We start from the raw sequence: 18647 nt of genomic DNA, 5'->3' as shown, positions 1-18647 counted from the left end.
TTGGGGAGTTGGGACACTGAGGTAGATGTTTTGCAATCTCATTGGGGGAGTTGGGACACTGAGGTAGATGTTTGCGATCTCATTGGGGGAGTTGGGACACTGAGGTAGATGTTTGCGATCTCATTGGGGGAGTTGGGACACTGAGGTAGATGTTTGCGATCTCATTGGGGGAGTTGGGACACTGAGGTAGATGTTTGCGATCTCATTGGGGGAGTTGGGACACTGAGGTAGATGTTTGCGATCTCATTGGGGGAGTTGGGACACTGAGGTAGATGTTTGCGATCTCATTGGGGGAGTTGGGACACTGAGGTAGATGTTTGCGATCTCATTGGGGGAGTTGGGACACTGAGGTAGATGTTTGCGATCTCATTGGGGGAGTTGGGACACTGAGGTAGATGTTTGCGATCTCATTGGGGGAGATGGGACACTGAGGTAGATGTTTGCGATCTCATTGGGGGAGTTGGGACACTGAGGTAGATGTTTGCGATCTCATTGGGGGAGTTGGGACACTGAGGTAGATGTTTTGCGATCTCATTGGGGGAGTTGGGACACTGAGGTAGATGTTTGCGATCTCATTGGGGGAGTTGGGACACTGAGGTAGATGTTTGCGATCTCATTGGGGGAGTTGGGACACTGAGGTAGATGTTTGCGATCTCATTGGGGGAGTTGGGACACTGAGGTAGATGTTTGCGATCTCATTGGGGGAGTTGGGACACTGAGGGAGATGTTTGCGATCTCATTGGGGGAGTTGGGGACACTGAGGTAGATGTTTGCGATCTCATTGGGGGAGATGGGACACTGAGGTAGATGTTTGCGATCTCATTGGGGGAGATGGGACACTGAGGTAGATGTTTGCGATCTCATTGGGGGAGTTGGGACACTGAGGTAGATGTTTGCGATCTCATTGGGGGAGTTGGGACACTGAGGTAGATGTTTGCGATCTCATTGGGGAGTTGGGACACTGAGGTAGATGTTTGCGATCTCATTGGGGGAGTTGGGACACTGAGGTAGATGTTTGCGATCTCATTGGGGGAGATGGGACACTGAGGTAGATGTTTGCGATCTCATTGGGGGAGTTGGGACACTGAGGTAGATGTTTGCGATCTCATTGGGGGAGTTGGGACACTGAGGTAGATGTTTGCGATCTCATTGGGGGAGTTGGGACACTGAGGTAGATGTTTGTGATCTCATTGGGGGAGTTGGGACACTGAGGTAGATGTTTGTAATCTCATTGGATGAGTTGGGACACTGAGGTAGATGTTTGCGATCTCATTGGGGGAGTTGGGACACTGAGGTAGATGTTTGCGATCTCATTGGATGAGTTGGGACACTGAGGTAGATATCATTAATTTCATTGGATGAGTTGGGAGACTGAGGTAGATATCATTAATTTCATTGGATGAGTTGGGACACTGAGGTAGATGTTTGCGATCTCATTGGGGGAGTTGGGACACTGAGGTAGATGTTTGCGATCTCATTGGATGAGTTGGGACACTGAGGTAGATATCATTAATTTCATTGGATGAGTTGGGACACTGAGGTAGATGTTTGCGATCTCATTGGGGGAGTTGGGACACTGAGGTAGATATCATTAATTTCATTGGATGAGTTGGGACACTGAGGTAGATATCATTAATTTCATTGGATGAGTTGGGACACTGAGGTAGATGTTTGCGATCTCATTGGGGGAGTTGGGAGACTGAGGTAGATGTTTGCGATCTCATTGGGGAGGTGGGACACTGAGGTAGATATCATTAATTTCATTGGATGAGTTGGGACACTGAGGTAGATATCATTAATTTCATTGGATGAGTTGGGACACTGAGGTAGATATCATTAATTTCATTGGATGAGTTGGGAGACTGCATTTGGTTGGGGTTCAGCAGTCAGTATGCTGTCCTTGACTCCTGGCATCTAACTTGTGATTCTCTTGTGCTTGTGTAGTATGCAGACCCTGTCGCTGACCTGCTGGATAAGTGGGGGGCTTTCCGTGCTCGTCTCTTCCGGGAATCCTGTGTCTTCCACCGAGGAAACTATGTGAAGGACTTGAGCCGGCTGGGACGAGACCTCAACAAGATCATCATCATCGACAACTCTCCTGCTTCCTACATCTTCCACCCTGATAATGCAGTACGTATCCAGGGCAGGAACTGGGGCAATTCCTGGATAATGCAGTACACATCCAGGGCAGGAACTGGGGCAATTCCTGGATAATGCAGTACGTATCCAGGGCAGGAACTGGGGCAATTCCTGGATAATGCAGTACACATCCAGGGCAGGAACTGGGGCAATTCCTGGATAATGCAGTACGTATCCAGGGCAGGAACTGGGGCAATTCCTGGATAATGCAGTAGGTATCCAGGGCAGGAACTGGGGCAATTCCTGGATAATGCAGTACGTATCCAGGGCAGGAACTGGGGCAATCCTGGATAATGCAGTACGTATCCAGGGCAGGAACTGGGGCAATTCCTGGATAATGCAGTACGTATCCAGGGCAGGAACTGGGGCAATTCCTGGATAATGCAGTACGTATCCAGGGCAGGAACTGGGGCAATTCCTGGATAATGCAGTACGTATCCAGGGCAGGAACTGGGCAATTCCTGGATAATGCAGTACGTATCCAGGGCAGGAACTGGGGCAATTCCTGGATAATGCAGTACGTATCCAGGGCAGGAACTGGGGCAATTCCTGGATAATGCAGTACGTATCCAGGGCAGGAACTGGGGCAATTCCTGGATAATGCAGTACGTATCCAGGGCAGGAACTGGGGCAATTCCTGGATAATGCAGTACGTATCCAGGGCAGGAACTGGGGCAATTCCTGGATAATGCAGTACACATCCAGGGCAGGAACTGGGGCAATTCCTGGATAATGCAGTACGTATCCAGGGCAGGAACTGGGGCAATTCCTGGATAATGCAGTACGTATCCAGGGCAGGAACTGGGGCAATTCCTGGATAATGCAGTACACATCCAGGGCAGGAACTGGGGCAGTTCCTGGATAATGCAGTACGTATCCAGGGCAGGAACTGGGGCAATTCCTGGATAATGCAGTATGTATCCAGGGCAGGAACTGGGGCAGTTCCTTGATGATTCAATACATATCCAGGGCAGAAACTGGGGCAGTTCCTGGATAATGCAGTATGTATCCAGGGCAGGAACTGGGGCAATTCCTGGATAATGCAGTATGTATCCAGGGCAGGAACTGGGGCAATTCCTGGATAATGCAGTACACATCCAGGGCAGGAACTGGGGCAATTCCTGGATAATGCAGTATGTATCCAGGGCAGGAACTGGGGCAGTTCCTTGATGATTCAATACATATCCAGGGCAGAAAACTGGGGCAGTTCCTGGATAATGCAGTATGTATCCAGGGCAGGAACTGGGGCAATTCCTGGATAATGCAGTATGTATCCAGGGCAGGAACTGGGGCAATTCCTGGATAATGCAGTACACATCCAGGGCAGGAACTGGGGCAATTCCTGGATAATGCAGTACACATCCAGGGCAGGAACTGGGGCAATTCCTGGATAATGCAGTACGTATCCAGGGCAGGAACTGGGGCAATTCCTGGATAATGCAGTACACATCCAGGGCAGGAACTGGGGCAATTCCTGGATAATGCAGTATGTATCCAGGGCAGGAACTGGGGCAGTTCCTTGATGATTCAATACATATCCAGGGCAGAAACTGGGGCAGTTCCTGGATAATGCAGTATGTATCCAGGGCAGGAACTGGGGCAATTCCTGGATAATGCAGTACACATCCAGGGCAGGAACTGGGGCAATTCCTGGTTAATGCAGTACACATCCAGGGCAGGAACTGGGGCAATTCCTTGATGATTCAATACATATCCAGGGCAGAAACTGGGGCAGTTCCTCTATGAGTTATTACCCTTTTGTGTAAGATCATTGAGGGGGCCGTATTGAGATAACAGGATGATTTTTCACATGAACGTCAAGCATTGGATTGTTTGCAGTTTGCCTCTCAGAAGGCTTTCCTGCTGGCTTTCAAGCTCTGATGTCTCCAGGAGAGGCTTTGATCGAGGCCAGGGCTATCTACTGCCCCTACAAGAGATCTCCACAGCGTTTCACCCCATAAATCTTCAGATTTGATTTTATGGGTTGCGTGAGCACGGGATATCTGGCATTGTACTTCATTCCTGTTTAACAGACAGATCCCATAGAATTGCAGTTGATCCTGAGTCCTCAGAATGGTTCCCCAGGGCTCGGCCCCATCTTCCAGTATCTACATGGCCCCACTTTGTAAGATCCTGGCCAGACTCTGTCAGGGTTACTGTGTGGACGCCAACGACACTCGGTTCTTCATTCCTGTTTCTTCCACTTGCTCCACCACCATGGGCTTGTTTCCATCTGTCTTTCAGCTGTCAAACGATGGGTAGGACATATTGGTCTAGCCTTAAATGTTAGTAAAACTGAAATGATATTTTTCGGGGGGCTAGGAGCACCAAAACTACCACGAGTGAGAAAACCCCCTCCTTTTCCCTGTTTGAGAACTTCAGAATGCCAATTGTCGCACAGGTTAAAAGCTTTGGTGTCCTGCTTGATTCTGAGCTTTCAGTGGCCTTCCAAATTTCAGCTGTGATTCAAAACTGGTTACCTTATTAAAACGCGTTTATTATGACCCTTGAAACATCCACTTAATGCAGTTGATGGTCCTTCAGTAGTCTCGGCTGTGCTTTTACCTAGCTTGGACTACCGGACCACACTGTATGTTGGTTGGCCAACCTATGCCTTGCGTGCTCTTCAAAATTCCACCCCGCGACCCGTAACTGGTCTCAGCGGAAGAGAACATTAAAAGAGCTGCACGGGTTGCCGGTTACTGCCAGAGAACAACACAAGATTGCTTGCCAGGCCCATAAGATGGGACAGTCTCTGAGGTTTTGCCATGAACGACCTCTCTATGCTACACATCCACAGTCCATCTCGAGTTCCGAGGTCCCCTCGGAGAGATCCATGTGTCACGCCCGTCTCTCTGAGACTCCAGAGAGCTCGTTGACAGTCGCCGCCCCTGAACTGTGGGATTCACTTCAAGCATCGTGCTTGAAATTATTCAGGGAAATGTCAAAGACGTTCTTCCTTCAGCTGGCGTTCCCTGACCTTGTCTGAGTGTCTGGGAAGTGTATTGTAGTTGTTTTGTTTGCACTGATATATGGCTGTATTGTATGAACTTTATAATGGGCACGTTATGTATTCAGCTGCTCAAAGCTTTGCTTACGTGGCGGCACAGAAATGTTTTAATGAAGTATGTATCCAGGGCAGGGAGAGAGCAGGAAGCGGGGCAATTCTTGGATATCACCGTCCGTCTGCAGGGCAGGAAGTGGGCCAGTTCCATGATGAAGCAGAGAGAGGGACAGGAACAGAACGTGCCCAGAGCAGGGAGCGGGCATACACAGTTAAGGTTTAGCCATAAGCATCTGCCTCCGGTACCAAATTCTTTTAGGCTGCCACAGCTGCCTGGTCCTGAATCGAAACCTGCTGCCGCACCTCCTGCAGCGCAGGCCTCGGTTACAGCAAGGAAGACGAGTCAAAACCAGCAGCTCTCTGGCGCTGTCAGCCCCTTGCGGTGCCCTGTCGCTTGCACGGGTCTCCCTGGTACCAGGAAGCCCACGTGGGAGGAGGGCGCGGGCACCCACAGGGTCCGACAGTGCACGAGGTTCTGCTAAAGGACCCGTGCAGCCCAAGGATCCATGACATTGAGGTGAGAGGAGATAGCCCGAGAGGATTTGGGCAGGAGGGATCATACCCTACCTCTCCCACCCCCCCGATTGCCTATGGGTACACAACCCTTTAATCCAGTCCTGCGGCTAAGGATGTATCCCAGCTGTGGAGCACGACTGCCTGTGGCAAAGTGTGTGTGCGCTTTCTACCATCCTGGAAAGAAGAGCCTGCAAGACCCTCCCCCCTCAGTTCCCTCTAGCACCGACCTTCCCCATGTCTGACCACAAGGCTCCGTAATTTAAATAGCCAGCCATCCTCGCTCCATCATCACCTGAGCATCTGGCCTCCCAGGTCCTCTGCAGAGCCTGCCAGACAGACCCGGCTACGTGAGCGCCTGCGTTTCCACCAGGACTTCTGGTTATTACAGAACCTGCAGCCTGCCAGACAGACCCGGCTACGTGAGCGCCTGCGTTTCCTCCAGGACTTCTAGTTATTACAGAGCCTGCCAGACAGACCCGGCTATGTGAGCGCCTGCGTTTCCACCAGGACTTCTAGTTATTACAGAGCCTGCAGCCTGCCAGACAGACCCGGCTACGTGAGCGCCTGCGTTTCCTCCAGGACTTCTAGTTATTACAGAGCCTGCCAGACAGACCCGGCTATGTGAGCGCCTGCGTTTCCACCAGGACTTCTAGTTATTACACAACCTGCAGCCTGCCAGACACACCCGGCTACGTGAGCGCCTGCGTTTCCACCAGGACTTCTAGTTATTACAGAGCCTGCAGCCTGCCAGATAGACCCGGCTACGTGAGCGCCTGCGTTTCCACCAGGACTTCTAGTTATTACACAACCTGCAGCCTGCCAGACAGACCCGGCTACGTGAGCGCCTGCGTTTCCACCAGGACTTCTAGTTATTACACAACCTGCAGCCTGCCAGACAGACCCGGCTACGTGAGCGCCTGCGTTTCCACCAGGACTTCTAGTTATTACACAACCTGCAGCCTGCCAGACACACCCGGCTACGTGAGCGCCTGCGTTTCCACCAGGACTTCTAGTTATTACAGAGCCTGCAGCCTGCCAGATAGACCCGGCTACGTGAGCGCCTGCGTTTCCACCAGGACTTCTAGTTATTACAGAGCCTGCAGCCTGCCAGATAGACCCGGCTACGTGAGCGCCTGCGTTTCCACCAGGACTTCTAGTTATTACAGAACCTGCAGTCTGCCAGACAGACCCAGCTACGTGAGCACCTGCGTTTCCACCAGGACTTCTGGTTATTACAGAACCTGCAGCCTGCCAGACAGACCCGGCTACGTGAGCGCCTGCGTTTCCACCAGGACTTCTAGTTATTACAGAGCCTGCAGCCTACCAGACAGACCCGGCTACGTGAGCGCCTGCGTTTCCACCAGGACTTCTAGTTATTACAGAACCTGCAGCCTGCCAGACAGACCCGGCTACGTGAGCGCCTGCGTTTCCACCAGGACTTCTAGTTATTACAGAGCCTGCAGCCTGCCAGATAGACCCGGCTACGTGAGCGCCTGCGTTTCCACCAGGACTTCTAGTTATTACAGAACCTGCAGTCTGCCAGACAGACCCAGCTACGTGAGCACCTGCGTTTCCACCAGGACTTCTGGTTATTACAGAACCTGCAGCCTGCCAGACAGACCCGGCTACGTGAGCGCCTGTGTTTCCACCAGGACTTCTAGTTATTACAGAGCCTGCAGCCTACCAGACAGACCCGGCTACGTGAGCGCCTGCGTTTCCACCAGGACTTCTAGTTATTACACAACCTGCAGCCTGCCAGACAGACCCAGCTACGTGAGCGCCTGCGTTTCCACCAGGACTTCTAGTTATTACAGAACCTGCCAGACAGACCCGGCTACGTGAGCGCCTGCGTTTCAACCAGGACTTCTAGTTATTACAGAACCTGCAGCCTGCCAGACACACCCGGCTACGTGAGCGCCTGCGTTTCCAGCAGGACTTCTAGTTATTACAGAACCTGCAGCCTGCCAGACAGACCCGGCTACGTGAGCGCCTGCGTTTCCACCAGGACTTCTAGTTATTACAGAGCCTGCAGCCTGCAGACAGACCCGGCTACGTGAGCGCCTGCGTTTCCACCAGGACTTCTAGTTATTACACAACCTGCAGCCTGCCAGACACACCCGGCTACGTGAGCGCCTGCGTTTCCACCAGGACTTCTAGTTATTACAGAGCCTGCAGCCTGCCAGACAGACCCGGCTACGTGAGCGCCTGCGTTTCCACCAGGACTTCTAGTTATTACAGAGCCTGCAGCCTGCAGACAGACCCGGCTACGTGAGAGCCTGCGTTTCCACCAGGACTTCTAGTTATTACAGAGCCTGCAGCCTGCCAGACAGACCCGACTATGTGAGCGCCTGCGTTTCCACCAGGACTTCTAGTTATTACAGAACCTGCAGCCTGCCAGACAGACCCGGCTACGTGAGCGCCTGCGTTTCCACCAGGACTTCTAGTTATTACAGACCCGGCTACGTGAGCGCCTGCGTTTCCACCAGGACTTCTAGTTATTACAGAGCCTGCAGCCTGCCAGACAGACCCGGCTACGTGAGAGCCTGCGTTTCCACCAGGACTTCTAGTTATTACAGAGCCTGCAGCCTGCCAGACAGACCCGACTATGTGAGCGCCTGCGTTTCCACCAGGACTTCTAGTTATTACAGAGCCTGCAGCCTGCCAGAAAGACCCGGCTACGTGAGCGCCTGCGTTTCCACCAGGACTTCTAGTTATTACAGGACCCAGCTACGTGAGCGCCTGCGTTTCCACCAGGACTTCTAGTTATACAGAGCCTGCAGCCTGCCAGACAGACCCGGCTACGTGAGCGCCTGCGTTTCCACCAGGACTTCTAGTTATTACAGAACCTGCAGCCTGCCAGACAGACCCGGCTACGTGAGTGTCTGCGTTTCCACCACGACTTCTAGTTATTACAGAACCTGCAGTCTGCCAGACAGACCCGGCTACGTGAGCGCCTGCGTTTCCCACCACGACTTCTAGTTATTACAGAACCTGCAGCCTGCCAGACAGACCCGGCTACGAGAGCGCCTGCGTTTCCACCAGGACTTCTAGTTTTTACAGAACCTGCAGCCTGCCAAACAGACCCGGCTATGTGAGAGCCTGCGTTTCCACCAGGACTTCTAGTTATTATAGAACCTGCAGGCTGCCAGACAGACCCGGCTACGTGAGCGCCTGCGTTTCCACCAGGACTTCTAGTTATTACAGAACCTGCAGCCTGCCAGACAGACCCGGCTACGTGAGCGCCTGCGTTTCCACCAGGACTTCTGGTTATTACAGAGCCTGCAGCCTGCCAGACAGACCCGGCTACGTGAGCGCCTGCGTTTCCACCAGGACTTCTGGTTATTACAGAACCTGCAGCCTGCCAGACAGACCCGGCTACGTGAGCGCCTGCGTTTCCACCAGGACCTCTAGTTATTACAGAGCCTGCAGCCTGCCAGACAGACCCGGCTACGTGAGCGCCTGCGTTTCCACCAGGACCTCTAGTTATTACAGAGCCTCCAGCCTGCCAGACAGACCCGACTACGTGAGCGCCTGCGTTTCCACCAGGACTTCTAGTTATTACAGAGCCTGCAGCCTGCCAGACAGACCCGGCTACGTGAGCGCCTGCGTTTCCACCAGGACTTCTAGTTATTATTACAGAGCCTGCAGCCTGCCAGACAGACCCGGCTATGTGAGCGCCTGCGTTTCCACCAGGACTTCTAGTTATTACAGAACCTGCAGCCTGCCAGACAGACCCGGCTACGTGAGCGCCTGCGTTTCCACCAGGACTTCTAGTTATTATTACAGAGCCTGCAGCCTGCCAGACAGACCCGGCACGTGAGCGCCTGCGTTTCCACCAGGACTTCTAGTTATTACAGAGCCTGCAGCCTGCCAGACAGACCTGGCTACGTGAGCGCCTGCGTTTCCTCTAGGACCTCTAATGTTTCACTTTGGAAGCCCAGAAACTCATTGAATTGTTCAAGTAGGATCCTATCAACACTTTAATTAGGTTCCACTTTGTGCAGTGCAGATTGTGCTTCTGTTATCTTTTCACCTTTTGTAACGTAAGATCCTCTGTGTCCATGCCAGACCCTTTTAGGATCTGTTAATGTCTTAGGGCGCTCCAGGCATCCAATTCCTTTCTGTGAAAAAATATTGCCCGACGTTGCTCTTGAGGCCCCCCCCCTCCCTTGGAGCCTGATATCCTAATCCCTTGTTCCAGACCTTGCTTTCCATTGAGAAAGCTTTACATAAGAACCTGCCATACTGGGTCAGACCAAGGGTCCATCAAGCCCAGCATCCTGTTTCCAACAGTGGCCAATGCAGGCCATAAGAACCTGGCAAGTACCCAAACACTAAGTCTATTCCATGTAACCATTGCTAATGGCAATGGCTATTCTCTAAGTGAACTTAATAGCAGGTAATGGACTTCTCCTCCAAGAACTTATCCAATCCTTTTTTAAACCCAGCTATACTAACTGCACTAACCACATCCTCTGGCAACAAATTCCAGAGCTTTATTGTGCGTTGAGTGAAAAAGAACTTTCTCCGATTAGTCTTAAATGTGCTACATGCTAACTTCATGGAGTGCCCCCTAGTCTTTCTGTTATCTGAAAGAGTAAATAACCGATTCACATCTACTATGTGTGTGTTTTTATTTCTTTATTTAAGGTTTTTATATACCGGCATTCATGATGCAATCACATCATGCCGGTTTACAGTTGAACAGGGGGTGCAGAAAGCAAAAAACTGGAGCTAGTGCAGAAGAAATTGCAGTTACAAAAAACAAGGAGGATCAAACTGGGAGAGGAGCGAGATACAGAGTAGATACAGAAGTGATTTAACATCATGTAGAGTTATTTACAGATGGCTGGAGTGGCTGCATTCTTGAAGTGGAGAGGAGGCCATTAGGATAGGTCCGGAAAAGCTTGTTTAAACAGCCACATCTAAAGTCTTTTTCGGAACGTTGGGAGGCAAGGCTTCTGCCGGAGATTCGGTGGGATGGAGTTCCAGAGTGAAGGTCCTGCTGTTGAGAAGGACTTTTCTCTAAAAGTTATAAGCCGAGTGAATTTAGTGTGAGGTACCTGGAGGGATCCTCTCTATGCTGCTCTGGTCGGTCTAGAGGCGATATGTTGGCTGAGCGGGAATTGTAGGTCGAGTGTGGTAAGGTGGTGGATGGTTTTATATATAATGGTGATGGACTTGAAGATAATTCTGAAGTGAAAAGGGAGCCAATGTAGGTTTTTTAGGATGGGGGATATGTGGTCTCTTCTCCTGGTATTGGTGAGAATTCTTGCTGCCGCATTTTGGACCATCTGTAGAGGTTTGGTGTACGTGAATGGGAGACCTAGTAGGATAGCATTGCAATAATCTAACTTAGAGAAGATTATTGCTTGTAGTATTGTTCTGAAATCATGAAGGTGGAAGAGTGGTTTTATCCTTTTCAGCACTTGGAGTTTGTAGAAACAGTCCTTGGTTGTACGGTTGACAAATGCTTTCAAATTGATCCTGTTATCTATTATAACTCCTAAGTCTCTCACTTGGGTGGAGAGTGGGTAGGCAGGAAGAGTATTGATGGTGCTGCTGTTTTCTGGGGAGATAAGTAGTAGTTCGGTTTTGGCAGCATTTAATACGAGGTTTAGGCTGGCAAGAAGGTCGTTGATTTTTTGGAGGCAGGCTTCCCAATGTTCGAGGGTTTTGGAGAAGGATTCTTTGAGCGGGATCACTATCTGGACATCATCTGTGTAGAGAAAGTGTTTGAGTTTTAGCTTGGTTAGAAGCTGGCACAGCGGAAGGAGGTATATGTTGAAGAGGGTGGGTGATAAGGCGGATCCTTGTGGGACTCCTACAGGTGAGTTATTGTGGGGAGATTCTTTGTTGTGGATTTTCACTTTGTAGCCTCTGTTGTTGAGGAAAGTTTTGAACCAGGCAAGAGCCGTATTTGTTATACCAATAGTCGAGAATTGATTTATGAGGATGGAGTGGTTTACGGTGTCGAAGGCTGCCGAGAGTTCTAAAAGTATCAGGAGGAATGATTGACCTTTGTCGAGACCCAGAATGAGGTAGTCTGTCAGCGATATAAGGAGAGATTCTGTACTGGAAGCTTTGCGAAACCCATATTGGGAAGGGAGTAGTATTTTATTATCTTCGATGTAGTCTGAGATTTGAATGTTAACTAGTTTTTCCATGATCTTAGCTATGAAAGGTAGGTTGGCGATTGGTCGGAAGTTGTTTGGGTCTGTAGGATCCAGATTTGGCTTCTTTAACAGTGGTTTGAGGGATGCCAGTTTGAGTTTGTCCGGGTAAATTCCTTGGGAGAAAGAGTAGTTAATGATGTCCGCCAGCGTTTGTGAGATAGAGTCAGGGATTGCCATGAGAAGTTTGGTGGGGATATGGTCTGAAGGGTGAGAGGAAGGTTTCATTTTCTTTAAGACTGACTGAATCTCTGTGGCGGTGATGGGTTCGAATGAATGTAGTTGAATGGATTTGTTGTTGGATAATTGGTGTAGGCTCATGTCGGGGGGGTGGGGGTGGAGGTGGGCAGCTTTGTTAGAAGATTGTCGATTTTGTTTTGGAAGAACAGGGCCAGTTCATCGGCCTTTGATTGTGCTTGATTGTTGGGGATGCCCGGTGCGTTGATTTGGGTTAGATTGGAAACAAAGGCAAACAGCGCTTTGGCGTCGAATACGAGGTCATGGATCTTATGCGAGTAGAAGTCCCTTTTAGATCTAGAGGTGGCGGTCTTGTAATGGTGTAGTGCCAGTTTATAGGCGGTGAGTGTGCTTGTACAAGGGGCTTTACGCCATTTGCTCTCTTTCTGTCTTAAGCTTTGTTTCAGTTTTCTGAGTTCGTTGGTGAACCACGGTTGTCTTTTAGTCGCGTTGGTGTTGGATTTTTTTGTTATAAGGGGGCATAGTTTGTTAGCTATGGATTCTGTGATGTTGTTCCAGGAGCGGAGAGCTGTGTTAGGGTTGGTGAGATCTATGCGAGAAAGTTGTGAGGTAAGTTGATTTATGAGGTCTTCGGAGGAGCAGGATCTTCTATATTGGAAGGATGGTTGGGATGCGCGGTCAGTGAAGGTTTCATTCATCGTGAGCCTGGTTGAGATTAGTGAATGATCTGACAAGGGGACCTTCTTGCAATTAAGGGGAGATAACTGCTTGATGCCAGAGTTGACGAATATTAGATCCAACGTATGACCTGCTTTGTGTGTGGGTTTGTTGACTTATCTGGTGGAAACCCAAGGCTGAGAGGGCAGTGAGGAAGGCTTCGCAACTAGGTGAGGGTGTGGAGTCATCTATGTGCAGGTTGAAATCTCCCAGGATTATTGCTGGGGCGTCCAAATTAATAAGGGTTGTGATTATTTCGATAATAGGAGACGTGTCTGTTTCCAGGAGGCCCGGGGGAGGCGTAGACTAGTAGTATTTGAAGAAGGTCTGAAGTGTTTTTTGCCTTTCTTGTATTTGACTGTCTTTAGCACTTCCTCCCTGTCTCTCCTCTCTGGTTTAGGTTCTTACGTCTCGCGCACTCTCCAGTCGCTCAGTCTACAATATGGCTTCCTATGCTATTCCTGTCCTTACCGGGTATGACTGATGCGGGAACCTTCACCCGCCTCGCAGGCATCGGGAATCATTTCTTCAGCACGCACCTCCTGTATTCTGTACGTTTTCAGTTGTATTAGGCAGTGCCCAACCTATGTCTACCACTTAACGATCAACTTCCGGACCTCCTCTGCATAACTGAATCATGGTTAACTACTACCGACACTGTTATTTTAAATCAAATTTCTCCATCTGAGTTTGATGTGATTTCACAGCCTCGAGCTCATTGTAGTGTGATGGCTTATTAGATATGTTTAAGCGATCTCTTTTCATTTGCCAGGTTCCAGCTAACGTTGTAACTCATAAGAACATAAGAACATGCCATACTGGGTCAGACCAAGGGTCCATCAAGCCCAGCATCCTGTTTCCAACAGTGGCCAAGCCAGGCCAAAAATCCTTATCGGTTGCTGATATCAACATCATTCTCTTAATCTGTATCTCGTATCCTGTCCTCCTGGTCTTCCATCTTATAATGCTTCACCTTCAGTAAGTCACTATTGGGGTCTGCAGTAGACTTGAATTGCAGGATTATTTTAAGGGCTCAGATTCCATTTGCCACATCTTGTGAAGTATTTCTTCATTCCTTGCTAGCATTAGCTTGGCAACAACCCGTCTGCTTCCCTACTCATAAGCACAGCCACACCCGAGATATAATTTACCTTCCGTGGTCTAATCATTCTTTAATCACCTGCACATTCTCTTACTTGCAGAATTCCAATCTGATTGTAGCCGAGCGTTAATATCCAAAAGAGGGCAAGTTGACTTAGATTAATTTCTAAACTCACTGGTGTATCCAAAATAACCAATAATCAATGTGCAAATATACACCTCGCTATATTTCAAACAAATGCAGGCTCCTTGCTGGATCGAGCGTGTTTCGTTAGGTAGATGTTGCCTATTAAATCCCTGTGGCCTGCAGCATTTCATTCTAGCGCCTTGGGTCTTTCCTCGATTAAACAATGGCTTTACGCCAGCACGCTGACCCTAAGACTGAGACCGTTGTCCTCAGCAGTTCTCCACTGCATGGTGCGCCTTCTGCGTTCGTTTTTCAAGGTCCTGTAAGCTCTCTTGCAACTCAGGTTCGCGATCTTGGAGTTTTCCTCGACTCGAACTTTACAATGCGTCCTCCTGTGAAAGCCGTAATTCAGACCATGTTCATAAATCACGCAGGTTAAGGCGGCCGAAACCCTCTCTGGGTCCCCAAGATCTTCGCACCATTGTATAGGCTCTAGTCCTTCCACGCCCCGGTTACCGGAATTCGGATCTCCTTTTGCCTTCCTCCGACTTCTCTCCGGTTCTCGTCTAATCATTCAGAGTTCGGCTGCAAGACGTGAACCATTCCGCCCCTGCTCCACTCTCTCCAGGATTGCAGTGGTCATACATGAGCTGTCAAGGCAGGAGTCCTGCCCAGGGGTTAATGCTTTGCATAAGCTTTGAAGTCCGTCTTTCAGAGACCCATGGAAAGGCCTTCCCTATTTTGTGGGATCGCCTCTGCCAGGCCGTTCGGCAGTGTGTGAGGATACGCAGTCTCGAAGGCCCTAAAGACGTTCCCCGTATCGGCAGTCGTTTTGCTCTCAGCTGGCCAGACAGCCGGCATTATAAGCGGAGGCTGTACAGTTTGTAGGTTATGAGGAGATTTACATGTTTTGAGGTTACTTTCGTTGCTTTTATGTTTTGATGTGTGTGTTTTACTGTTCCCCACTTTGAACAGTGCAACGTGTGGGCCACGCATTTTTTCAAATAAATAAATAAATAAATAAATAAATGCATCTCCCAAGGGCTTTGGGGCAGACAGCACACCAGTTAGGTAGCCCCTTTTTCTGGAGCATCTCCACCCTGAGTGGATCCTTTCGGAGGTATTGCCTCCGCAGCTGGACGCTACTCCAGATGAGGTCCCGCCAGCAGCCCATGCAGAGGTATCACGTTTACTTACGTCCTCAGAAAAATGGAGCAGACTGGGGAGGCAAATCCTATGCTGGGTTTGTCCCGTTAAACTCTGCCTGTCTATGTGTTCAGCAGTTTTGGTCTTTATGATGGTTTCTACCATTTTGCCTGGCATCAGACATCAGACTCACTGGGCTGTAGTTTTCAGGGCTCAAGAGGTGATCCAGGAAATTACAGACCAGTGAGTCTGACATCCGTACCAGGCAAAATGGTAGAAACCATCATAAAGAACAAAATTACTGAACACATAGACAGGCAGAGTTTAATGGGACAAAGCCAACATGGATTTACCCAAGAGAAGTGTTTCTTTACCAATCTGTTACATTTTTTTGAGGATGTAAATAAATGTGGATAACGGGGAGTCAGTTGATATAGTGGATCTGGATTTCCAGAAAGCATTTGACAAAGTCCCCCACGAGAGACTTCTTAGGAAATTAAAAAGCCATGGGATAGGGGGCAGTGTCCTATTGAGGATTGAGAGCTGGTTAAAAGATAAAAAGCAGAGTAGAGCTAAATGGTAAATTTTCCCACTGGAGAAAGGTGAATAGTGCAGTGCCCCAGGGATCTGTTCTGGGACCACTAAATTCTAACATATTCATAAACGACCTGGAAATGGGAATGAATGAGGTGATCAAATTTGCCAATAAAACACAAAATTATTTAGAGTTGTTAAATCACAAGAGGATGGTGAGAAATTGCAAGAGGACTTTGCAAAACTGGGAGCCTGCAAATGGCAAATGAAATTTAATGTGGACAAGTGCAAAGTGATGCACTTAGGGAAGAGAAACCCAAATCATAGCTGCACGATGCAAGGTTCCACATTAGGAGTCACCACTCAGGGAAAGGATCTAGGCCTCATCGTTGATAAACTGTGGAAATATTCTGCTCAGTGTTCAGCAGCAGCCAAGAAAGCAAACAGAATGCTGGGGATTATTATCCTAATGCTTCTGTATCACTCCATGGTGAGACCTCATCCTGAGTATTGTGTGCAGCTCTGGTCACCACATCTCAAGAAAGATAGAGCAGAATTAGAAAAGGTACAGAGAAGGGCAACCAAAATGATAAAGGGATGGAACAGCTCCCCTATGAGGAAAGACTAAAGAGGTTAGGACTTTTCAGCTTGGAGAAGAGACGACTGAGGGGGGATATGATAGAGGAGTGTAAAGAGTGGAGTGGATTGGAACGAGTAAACATTAATCAGTTGTTTACTCTTTTGAAAAGTACAAAGATCAGGGGACACACAATGAAGTTACTGGGTAATACATTTAAAACTAATAAGAGAAAATATTTTTTTACTCAATGCATAATTAAGCTTTGGAATTCGTTTCCAGAGGATGTGGTGAAAGCTATTGGCATAGCTGTGTTTAAAAAAAGGTTTGGACAAGTTTCTGGAGTAAAAGTCCCTAAACCATTAATAAAGTTGAGTTGCAGAAATCCACATCTTATCCCTGGGATAAGCAGCTTGGACTCTCTCAACCTCTTGGGATCCTGCCAGGTACTTGTGACTTGGATTGGCCACTGCTGGACACAGGATGATGGGCTTGATGGACCCTTGCTCTGACCCAGTTTGTTTCAGCTGGTTCTACCTGTCCTAGTGCACCCTCGCATTTCTCCAGCTCTGCCATCGCCTTGTCACATCATCCCGAGCTCCCTTTCCTGCTTTGTGGATATCACTACCTCATCCCCCGTCGCTCCCACACCCTCAGATCTTTGCATCCTGAATGCATAACTCTGCATTTTTGAGTATTTAGCTGCCAAGCAGTTGGACTGCTCCTGAAGTTCTCTTAGGGCCAATACACCAAAAACAGCAGCGCACCCCCCCACCACAACCCCTGCCACGACCCCTGCTGTATATTTATAAGGGCCCAGCTGCCCGCATCCACCGGTGGCCTTAAAAGCCACGCCTGTCGGGGGTTCCCAAGCAAGCTCCATGTTTGGGGACCACTCTTTCTAGAAATTTCCAGTAAGGTCCCGTTGCTCTGGGTCTGTACAGGGGGCTTTTCCATTGTGAGGAATTTCCTGCTAGGCCCTAGGGGTTTTTTTCCTTGCTTGTGAACGGACGGCTGTCTCGCTGCCGCCCACACCGCGGGTCCTCCAGTAACAGAATTACAGGTTGAACATCAGCGCATCGCCTACGAGTGCAGGTCAGACAGGGAGGTGCCTTCCCCAAAGGGCTTCACGTTCCCAGGAGGGAGATAGTGCGACAGACGAGAGACCTGGGGACCAGGGGGGCGGCGGCGGCAGCTGTAGGGTTTGCAGGAGTGAACCTGTGCGGCAGGCCCGGTGGGTGCAGACGGTGCTTAGGGGACGGGATCTGCCTGCATATGTTTGCTGTGTCTCTCTCCTGTCTTGGTGCTTCCCTGCAGTAACCCCCTTCTTGGTCTCTTTGCTGCCTCCCCCCCTAGGTTCCCGTGGCCTCCTGGTTTGACGACATGGCGGACACGGAGCTCCTGGATCTCCTGCCTTTCTTTGAGAGACTGAGAAAAGTGGACGATGTGTACACGGTCCTGAAACAGCACCGGATCGGCAGCTAGTGCTGCGGGAGACGGGAGGACGGGAGGGAGGGCGGTGGCCACGGCGCTAGGGTAGGATTTCTCGTCTCTGCCTCTCCCGCCGGGCGGCGCGCCCGGATCCCCCAGGACTCCCCCTCGCACGCCGGCGAGGACGACGGACTTTTGCTCCGGGAGCGGCGGGGGGGGGGGGGGGGGGGTGATGGTGTAAGGGGAGCGCTTCTAATCTTCGGAGAAATCCAGCGAGGTCGGGCGCAGAGAGACTTTTACTTCTTAACACTTGAAACAAGCAAAATGTTTTTATCTTTTAAATCTTTTAAATCATGTTTTATAAATCAAGGGGGAGGAGGCGATGGTGGTGTCATGGACCCTCCTGGGGGGGGGGAGTTGGGCTCCCACTTCTGTCAGTATTTTTTGTGAACCTTTCCAGTCTGCAGCGGGGGGGGGGGGGACGTGGCGGGAGGGCGTTTTTTTTTTACCTCTCTGCAGTATTAGGTGCTAGCGGCTGGTAAGGCCAGTGGGGCGGCTGCGCCTTTCGAGGTGACACACCAGGCCTGGATTGCCCTCTGCCGCCAGCCCGGGGGGCCAGATAGGTCCGGGAGAGTTAGGAATTACGTGGCAGAGGGCAGACGTGCCCGTGGGCCCCCCCTCCCCAGGACCCACTTCTGTAGGCATTAGGATGGGGGGAGGGGGGGGGTCGCACAGCTGCCTGGTGACCTTGTCCCTGGGGGAGGGGGGCGGGGACTCTAGGCCGACCCTCCGACCCCCCTGAGGTCGGGTGGAAGCCGCGGGCCTGACCAGGACTGGCGCCCGGTCTCCCTGCGGAATCGGGAGCGGACGCGGCCCCGCCTTTTCCCCGCACGTCTGCTCTGCGAGTCCTTTTTAAACTGCGTC

At 50.2% G+C, this 18647-nt stretch overlaps 1 protein-coding gene across 1 annotated transcript in view; it reads left to right on the top strand.

Annotated features, from left to right (window-relative positions):
- Nucleotides 1-18174, top strand: part of CTDSP1 (CTD small phosphatase 1) — an 89412-nt gene extending 71238 nt beyond the window's left edge. Inside the window, exons 6-7 of the mRNA XM_029605056.1 lie at nt 1945-2130; nt 17649-18174. Coding sequence (XP_029460916.1) covers nt 1945-2130; nt 17649-17777 — 315 coding nt within the window. The 3' untranslated portion in view covers nt 17778-18174. The remainder of the gene's footprint in view (nt 1-1944; nt 2131-17648) is intronic.
- The last annotated feature ends 473 nt before the right edge of the window (nt 18175-18647 follow it).

This window comes from Rhinatrema bivittatum, chromosome 6, assembly GCF_901001135.1.
Source record: "Rhinatrema bivittatum chromosome 6, aRhiBiv1.1, whole genome shotgun sequence".
Lineage (NCBI taxonomy): Eukaryota > Metazoa > Chordata > Amphibia > Gymnophiona > Rhinatrematidae > Rhinatrema > Rhinatrema bivittatum.
This window is presented reverse-complemented; position numbering and strand designations above follow the sequence as displayed.